This window comes from Cryptomeria japonica, chromosome 10 (assembly GCF_030272615.1).
Source record: "Cryptomeria japonica chromosome 10, Sugi_1.0, whole genome shotgun sequence".
NCBI lineage: Eukaryota > Viridiplantae > Streptophyta > Pinopsida > Cupressales > Cupressaceae > Cryptomeria > Cryptomeria japonica.
The window spans coordinates 508,345,964-508,355,600 of record NC_081414.1 but is presented as its reverse complement, the minus strand read 5'-3'; the positions used below and the strand labels follow the sequence as shown (position 1 = coordinate 508,355,600).

The window sequence follows — 9,637 nt, the reverse complement described above, 5'->3', positions numbered from 1 at the left end:
ATCAAATTTTAAAAAAATCAAATCACATAGTATCTGGCATGGTTTCGAAAATCAAAGTCATATCAGATACGTATCCATATCGGATACGCATGCCCAAGGAGGGACGAAGGAGTATCCGGCTACTCTGATTTCCACTTGGAATCCTCACGAGTCAACTAAGAGAACTTCTACATTATCCAGCTATCTACCACAGGCTCTTTATACACAAAACACTACACAATGATAAAGATATGGTGACCTCGGGAGATGCAGATTAAATATCTTATCCAGTGATTCAAGAAAATAAAAACGTAAGCCAAAAAAATACCAAATGTCTAGACAATATATAAGGCATAATACATCTATTGCAATACTATATAATGATTCTGGAATAAGGGAATCAATCATCTTCTTGTCTACAACCATTAGCATGCAATTAAAGAAGAATTAATGATTAGCAGATGACTGCCCAATGCCCCCATTGCACATAAATATATATGAGGCAATTTACCAAATTTGCATGTTTGAATGGCAATCTACTGAAATTTCTGCACTACATCTTGTATCGCATGTTCATATAAACTACACAAGTACTAGGTTACAAACTAAAATTGATGAAAGCTTAGTAGTGACAGGAAATGGGGATGATTTATACCATTTACAAACCCTCCAGACAGATAGAGACTTGTGCTAATATAATAAATCTTACAGACCATGAGCATTGGACATCAGCACACTCCTTACCAGAAGTGTGACTGTTTAAAAAAATGTCCCATCAGCAAAGTTTAGAATAGCTTGTGAAGTCTTAGATGACAAATGGAGAGAAAAACTCATCAATAATCATCACCTCTGGATATAACCTCTTTGCAGGTTGGCCGAAGCAAAATAGTATGTTCGAATTGTGCAACATAGCTTCCCTTTATATCACATAGAGGAGGGTATGGCTGCAGATAGATAAAAGGGCATACGAACCACAATTTTTGGTCAGTAAACAGAATGGGAAAATCAATGCTCAATAGAAAAATACTCATCTGTAAAATTGAGCATTGTGAAAATGCTGCACATGTTTATAAAGCATCCAAGCAAGATACCCAATAGAAGTCAAGAAAAGAATTGTACAGGCCACAATTTTTTCAGTCAGTAACTTCATGGGAATACAAATTGATGCATCATGAGGAAAAGATTAATGCTGATATTGAGAAAACCTTGAAATGTGAAATGAAAATACTAAAAAGTGAACTCAGCTAAATAGACATAATCTAAGTTAATGATCCAAACAATATGATAAATTAAAGATCAGAAGAAACTTCAGCACCACCACTCATGAAAACATGCACCACCATATAGAAATGCAAACAAATTCCACCTTATCATAATGATGAATCACGGAGCGTGATTCGAAACGTTGATGCAAAAAACTCCTACACAGCTGAATCCAGAAGCATACATCAATTTAGTATGGACTGTGTAAATCTCATCTCCCCAAAACTTCTTCCTTGTAACATCACATCTCCACTCACAACTGAGAGACTCAACTACCTTATGTAAATAGCAACCACTAAAAAGAACAGAAAGGAATAAATCATAACATATGCAACGCAAGTGTTGTGACCATTTTCACACATCGCCCCATTGCAAATGGGGACCCCCTGTGTTTGCTTTTAGGGTCTTGCCTTGGCGTCGCACTGCTAATCACCAGTATTTTTGCAATGAGGAGTTAAGAGTTTTTTGGTGGTCATTGAGCTCAGTCAGGGAAATCATGCTCAGAACAATGTTTGGACATCATTAAAGTGCTCAGAAGGCCCGAACGATGAAAAACGCAATTGCTTAGGGTCAATTCTGACAACTTCCTATTTTTGTGGAATTTTGCGCTTTTGCTTTTTTGCTTTATTTATTTTTGGCACTTTGGGACCGGTCCAAGAAGCAGCTTTTTCACCTGCTTTTTTGCTTTTTCAGTTTTTTTGAAAGTTGACATCGGATTGGGTCACTCAGGCCATGGCAATAGGGTTCCTATCTTCGAAATAAAAAATTTGTGTCTCCAAGTGTAAAAAGCAAGGGAAAATCTCCAGCCAAAGTGTTGATCCAGATGTTCCAAACAGACGTAATCCATCCAAGAGTTCGCGGCACAAAAAATTTCTAAACGGAGAAGACCATGTCCAAGCCATCCTCAAGCCCACCATGAGCAAATTGTCCAAGGCAAGGCAAAATCCGCCCAAGGTAGAGAGTTTCCAACGTCCAAGCCATCATGAAGTCCACCCAAGGTAGGAGCTTCTAGCGTCCAAGCCATCATGAAGTCCGCTCAAGGTAGGAGTTTCCAACGTCCAAGCCATCATGAAGTCCGCTCAAGGTAGGAGTTTCCAACATCCAGTCATGCTGAAGTTCGCCATGCATATTGTCCAAACAGCTATGAAGTCCGCCTTGACATATCTAAGAGAATATATAACAAGATGGCAACGTCTTGGACAAGTACAAAGTCCGCCAGAGAAAAAAAAATTCAAAAAATTGGCCAAGTGTTGATACCTTGGGGAGAAAAAACTCAAAAAAATGGCCAAGTGTTGATACCTTGGGGAATAAAATTTCAAAATTTGGTTTAAGTGTCAAGGGAATTCCCTAACCAAGAAGCAAATCCGCCCAACGAAAATGAAGGAGAATTCGGCTAAGTGTTGGTGGGTTGAAAGAAAAGTTGAAAATGTCCAATCTATGGTGAACTCCGCCCAAGATGGCATGGAAGCCAGGCAAGTCCGCCTAGGGGAGATCAAGATTGGCTTGCCAAGGTTAAAGTCCGCCATCCTCAAGCAAGAGAAACGTCCTAACAATGATCAACTCTGCCAAGCATGAAACAAAATGACAATGGCATGATGTCACCCCAAGTCCGCCATGGCAAAATAAGGAAATGTCTTGCCAAGGGTAAAGTCCGCCACCTCTAAAGCACAAGATGGCGCAAGAAGTGCAAACTCCGCCCAAGATGACATGAAGCTGATGAAGTCCACCTTAACACTTAGAGGAAATTGGCTGGCCAAAGCTAAACTCCACCCAACATAAGGCACAATTTGGCCTAACATATAAGCAAGTCCTCCTAGAAGAGGAAGTTGAATGGCATGATGAAAGGGTAGACAATCTGCCAAAGATAAATGTGAAATGGCACAACACATGACAAAGTCAGCCATGAATGAAGATTTGACTAGGTTTGGAAGACAAGGAAATTCGCCCAACACTTAGAATATTTTTCAAAATTTGCCCAACACTTAGAATATTTTCAAAACTCGCCTAACACTTAGGAAATTTTCCTAAACACATGAATTTCAGAAAAAAAGATTCCTTACAAATACATGGACAAGGTGTGAAGTGGTGCCAAGAAACAAGAATAGAAACTTTCTTTTTAAGTCTTTTGAAGGGATTGAATTGCCATTTTGAGGAAGATGAGAAGAGGACTAGGTTCGATAAATCTACCAAGAATGTAAAGATGCTAAAAAGGATCGAACTTCTCAAACTTAAATCAATTTCAACTTGTCACCTTCATTTTCATTCTTTCTCGAGTTTGAAAGTGAAAGGTTTGTCTCTCTCCAAGTTCAAGTAAGGAAAGGAATTTCCAAAGTCCAACCCAGGAGTTGGAATTTGGCAAAAGGAAACAAAAAATAAAATAAAAAATGGCTGTGTAAAATTTTCCACAACAAAAGAATCAAATTTTGACTAAGCGTTGGAAAGGAAACCGGAAGAATGAAGAAGAATAAAGAGGAAAAGGAAAGAGAAAATGAATAAAATCCTTGTCCAAGGATGGAGTCTGCCCTACTTAGCACAAGCCAAATTCAGAATTGAAGGCAAATCCACAGGCAAAGTTCGTTCGAGCATAGAAATGGCTAGACTTTGGCTAAGTGTTGAAAGGTCTGCATGAAGGTATTACAAAATGAAATTGAATAGCCAAAATTTGGCCAAGTATGGGAAATACTTCACGGAGAAAATTCCAATTTCCTACATTGTGGCGAAAGCATAGGGGAGTTCTTCTCCAAATTCAAGGCAACTTTTTGAAGGATTTCATCTACTAAATAATTAAAGACAAGCTCCCAATCAGAATCAGATGGTGACAAAAAGAGATTCCAAACAAATTTCCATACTTGGACAATTTCTTGACACAAATTGGAGAATTCAGAGGAATAACATCAATCCAATTCAAGCAGGAGGAATTTCAAAGCAATCAGGAAATAAATTTTAATAAGTTCAAGTACAGACATTTGCTCCAAGGGGAGACTTCTAAACCTCAAAAATTCAAATGCAGGCAAGAAGAAAAGATCAAAATCTCGAAAGCTAGGAAGAAGCAAGCGCAAAGGACAGAGTCGTCAGCAAGAAAAGATATTCTAAGGTAAGTACCTAGAAGAAGAACAGAGAAATCAAGGAGGACATCCAACATGTTGAGGTGGCACCTCGTCATCTTCCAATCAATCAAATTCTTCCTAGTCAACATGTCTAGGTTCAATGACCCTGACCTATCCACAGAAGCTTCTAGAGGGCACACTCCACAATGCAACAACTTTCTATTTTATTATTGGTTTATATTTAGCAAGAAGGACAAGTGTCCCCAAAAGTAATTTTCTCATTGGTCCAGGCGTAGTTAATTGTAACAAACCCTAATTAGAGTTTTTATTTTATAATCTCAACTATTGATTCGAAATCAATCCTAGCCATTGAATTGTAATTGAAGAGTCTATAAATTGAGCTCACCCCTCATTTGTAAATCATGGGAGCATGTTGCAAAACATGTTAAGATAAGGAAATTGTTGTTTATGACTGCCAAAGTAATAAGTAATGCATTGTTCATATTGTTGATGGTGATTACTTCTATTATTTTGGAGTTTGTTCATATTGTTGATGGTGATTACTTCTATTCTTTTGGAGTTTACATGGTTCTTATCCCTCATCATAGTTTAGATTTTATTTCATGTATGTTAGACGAATGCAAGATTTGATAAGTATTGATTTATGGTGAACTTTCTGCTCATACTTTTGATGAATGGATGATTTTTGTTCATTGTGTAAAGTTAGTCTACGCTTTGATGAATTTGATGGTAGTTGTTCATGACGTGAAAATCATAAGCACATCCCTTAAAAGATTGCACCCACTTTGTGTAGTTGTCCTAGCATGGCAAAGCAAAGCATGGTTATTGGTTTCACCTAGTCAATACCGTCTCTTGAATTCTTAGGAATAGATTAGAACTTCTAAACCTTTATCTCTTTTTCAGTTTTCTTGAAGTCCATGATCCAAGGCCCAAACGATAGAACTTCATTGCCTATACCTCCATTGTGAATTGAACAAGCCAAGCGTAAGTCCCTTTGTGTACTACCAGCATATCACAACGCCCATTGAGCTTATCCACACGTCAAGACCTAGCAAAAGAAACCTTGGAATCACCATATGATCTTCTCGCAATCTAGCATATGCGGTGATTTTTTTCAAGAGAGGATAGAGTGTCTTTGGACATTTTATTTTGTGTTCGGTGGGTAATAAAATGCACACCAACAGCAAGCAAGGATCAAAATGCCGTTTTATACTTAAAAACTTTTAAAATAGGCACTGAAATGTAGAAATTCCACAGAACCTCAGAAAATAACTCAATCTGAGAAAAAAGCAGAGTAAACAAGTTATGTACAAACTCGGATAACTCAATCATAGCTATAAGTTTAATACATCACATCATGCAAATACATCACAAGCCTGAGTACCTCCTTGCAATCTCGTCAATCAAATGATCATGACAGCAGACAATGCAACATCCTACTGCCATAATATAAAATCACGTATGAAGTACATGAAATTGAATCAAATATGAAAAGTTTCCTAACTACTGCAAAAAGCACTGAAAACACTAAATTTAAGATAAAGCTGATCTTTCAAGACATCTTAAGACAAATGAAATATTTTTTAACCAAACTAAACCACACAAACCTGAACTATTCCTGCATCACATAAGCTCTTCAGTCCCATCAGATATTTCGTTTCCCCCAGGCGATCAAGATAACGCCGGCAGAAAGCTAACGTTGAGAAATTCTTATCTATTGTTGCGAGAAGTTGCTTTGCTCGGGGTAATCTTAAAGGAACATGCCCAGCATTAAAGTTTTTCATGTAATGGCTGCATTCCAAGTCTTCCCTGACATACCCTTTTCCTGTTTAAAGGAAAATAACATAAGCATATTTAAAAATAGCAAAACCATATCTTTGCATTTATTTGTTAAAATCAATAAAGGCACATAGAGGATTAAACAGGACATTCTTTTTTGTAGCAGTAAGAAAATGCTATCAATGATTAAGCACCATGTATATTTAAATACCTGTTGAGCCAAAAGTCTCTATCGCAAAAAACTCTCCCTCTTCCATCTTTGTGGCTTCTCCTCCTTTCACAATAGGAACAGACTTTCCAGCATGAATCTGATAAGGTCCAATGCTATGCCCATTCAAATTCCGGATGCTTTTAACTGGCAAAAGCAAAGCAGAGAATTAGAACCAGCCAAACATTGCTCCTCATTAGACCTATGACTTCATTCCCATAACTACGCATAACAGTTAAAAATGCTTCAAATTAGTTTTATATATGGGTTCTTATGAATATTTCATGCATAGAAAAAAGTTTTGAAAAACATACTTCATACTTTGGATGCAACTTTTCATCTTCCCATACAGCAGCACTCACAAACTCCATTTCCTCCAAGGACTTTTACTTTTCGAAATAACTTTTCATTTTTTGTAAACAGTTTTATAAAGAAAATATTATCCACAAAATTGTGGTATTGGAGTGTCATCTGATGCTCCTCTTGCAATATGAAACAATAGTCTTGATGAAATGAACATTGTTAAAACAGAAATTTGACTATATTCTTTCATTCCAGCTACAGCCTAACCGACCCAAATGACATTGTTTGAACTTTTATACAATTGCATCTAACCTCCTTATACCATACCATAAAATGAGACAAATGCCAATTTCAACTTCTTTTCAACATGGCAGTCATCTCTGACTCCTACACTCTAATTATAATATTTTACCTGTTACAATCTGTTCATTTTTATTCTCAATGGCAAATCCACATAGATGGTGCATAACAAGATTGCTGATAAGTAATAAATGATTCCTTCAAAATATTATTTCAGCTTTTGTTCAAATTCTTACAGGACAAACTATGAGATAAATTGGAAGGACATAATGTGCTTAAAGGGATCAAAGTTAGATTTTGAAACAGCTGTTAAATGAATATAATAAAGTTCTTAAAAACATAGAAGGTATTAACTATTAAGAACTGCATTCAAAATTGCATCTTTTCTAAATGTGTAAAGGAATGCAGATTCAGAACTACCTGTTTTCTGAATGAAACTAATAAAATTCTTAAAAACATAAGAATTTATTAAGAAATACAAATCAAAAATTGTATTTTTATTAAATGAATAAAATAATATTCTAACTATGCGCTGCAAAGTTTTGCAACTCCCGATGCCCTAATGGCCTCACCTCTCCCCAGTCAATCACTGGCCAGGGTTTGCGGGATGTTTCAACTGGTGAATGTTGCCATTCCATGTCAATGCCTAGGAACAGTGGGTGGAAACAAAGGGGTTACAGGTGGCAGCTTTGGGAATGGTTTGGCATTAGAACCTAAGGCTTCCAAACCCCTGTCTCATTCTTCTTCTGCTATTGATGTTGGAGACGACTGTCTGGTGAGGCCTATTAACCCTATACATATTGGTTGTGACTCTGGCAAGAAAGTGTTGGGGTCTGATGGTTGCCCCCCACAATTTTGGGGTGGCACTAGCAAATGGCATGCATCATTCTACCTCCTAGGGCTTGCAAAAATAGCCGCCCAAATCTCTTTAGGAGAATTCTCCTAGCATGATAGGCAATCAAAACAATGATGACCTTGATGGCCAAGCTGGGGATCGGCTATCTAGGGCACCCAAATCCCTTCCGATTGTCCCTCCCTCTAATGGTTTTGGCACTGGTCAGAGCGGCTTGGTGGACTGCCCTATTCTTCTCCAACAATCAGCTCATATTTCAAAGATTCGTATTGAAGGATCCATTTGTGATGTGGAGAAATTTTCGCAAGATCACGCCCTCATTTGCAGATTTGTGAAAAACGTGGCCAAAGCTTTGTGATCTCTATTCATGGATCACAACTTTTTAGAAAGACGTCTTGGAGGATGAGATCTGCATTAGCCCCTGTGCCAGAGGATTTTTATCATCAAATTTGAATCCCTCAAAGATGGAAAAGGTGTTAAAAAATGGCACACAGACTTTTCAAGGGGATTTCTTATGTATAAAACCCTGCCTTCCATCGTTTGATCCTCACTTTTTCTTCTGCATTGGAACAGTAAATTATGCAGGTTTAACATGCACACATGTGTTGAAATGGATCTTTCCAAAGGGCTTCCTGTTGAGATTGCTTTGGAACTAGGTAGTCGATGTTGGCGGCAACCAGATGACTAAGAAAAAGTTGCTTTCAAATACAAGAAATGCTTCTCAACCAATCAATCCACATCCCATTGTCCAAAAATAAAAGCTTATGGTGGAGGTTTTCATGCTTTGAGAGGTGCGCCCACCTGGTGGGTTAGGGTTGAGCTCCATTATGTTATCCCACCAGATGTGTGGACTATTTCAGATTCCTCCCTTTTCCTCTGCTGATCAGCCCAAAACCAAGCAATCTGCAAAACTCCATCAGAGATCCATATGTGGTTTTTAGAGACATTTCAGAGGCCTCAACAACTTCTCAAGAGAAGGTTGTCTCCAAGACCATGGATAAATCTGCGACATCTTTCGGGTCCATGGCTTCCCTAGAGAGGAGGCATTTTAGAGGCCTCAACAACATCTCAAGAAAAGGTTTCCTCCAAGACCATAGATAAATCTGCAACAACTTTCAGGTTTATGGCTTCCCTAGAGAGGGGTGGCCATGGGGAAAACGAGGATAGCACTAAAGGTAAAATTGAGCAAAACACTAAGATCCTTTCTCAGACAAACCAAGAATGGACAGAAGTGAAGAGGAAGAATTCCCCTCTATAAAAACCTATGCATCAAATGACACTACGATCATCTAAGAATGGGGAAATGTTGGAAATATTGGCATTGATGTCAAGGGCACTCAAGAGATAGATCTCGTCATCGATGTCAAAGATAAGATGTCAAAGTATATTGTTGAAGTGTTGTCATTAATATGGAAGTTACCATTGATGTCAACAAGATGGCCTGAGGTGACTATGGGTATTGCTGTTTAAAATATGATGATGCATTGATCTTATTCAAGACATTAAGCATTGCATGGATAGAGGCTGTTTAAGATCACCTAAAGTTGTGACCACCCTCAAGAATGAAAAAGCTTATGTGATCACCCTCAAGAATGATAAAGCTTATATGTCATAATATTGCCATTAATGTTGAAGACAGATTTCATTATGGCAGTTTAGAGTTTAAGGTTGAAGGAAATTGCTGTAGGTCAAAGGCCATTTATCGTTGAAGAAAAAATACAGGCCAACTAGCAAGTTGACGGTGGACATTTGGATGAAATTAAATAAATGAATTATTATTTATTTTTGGCGCCCAAGATAGATGTTTGAAGAATTTCAATAAATAAACTTACATTTAATTATTGACACACAAGTTAGAAAGGAGTTCAAAATAAATAAATCATA

At 37.6% G+C, this 9,637-nt stretch overlaps 1 protein-coding gene across 2 annotated transcripts in view; it reads right to left on the bottom strand.

The window, feature by feature from the left end:
* Positions 1–326: 326 nt before the first annotated feature.
* LOC131079877 (methionine aminopeptidase 2B) overlaps positions 327–9,637 on the bottom strand; it is a 63,045-nt gene continuing 53,734 nt past the window's right edge. For both annotated transcript variants that reach the window (XM_058017918.2, XM_058017917.2), the window contains exons 10-12: positions 6,301–6,444; positions 5,918–6,135; positions 327–923 (exon numbers count right to left, since the gene is read on the bottom strand). In XM_058017918.2, the coding sequence (XP_057873901.2) occupies positions 813–923; positions 5,918–6,135; positions 6,301–6,444 (473 nt within the window). In that variant the 3' untranslated portion in view covers positions 327–812. The remainder of the gene's footprint in view (positions 924–5,917; positions 6,136–6,300; positions 6,445–9,637) is intronic.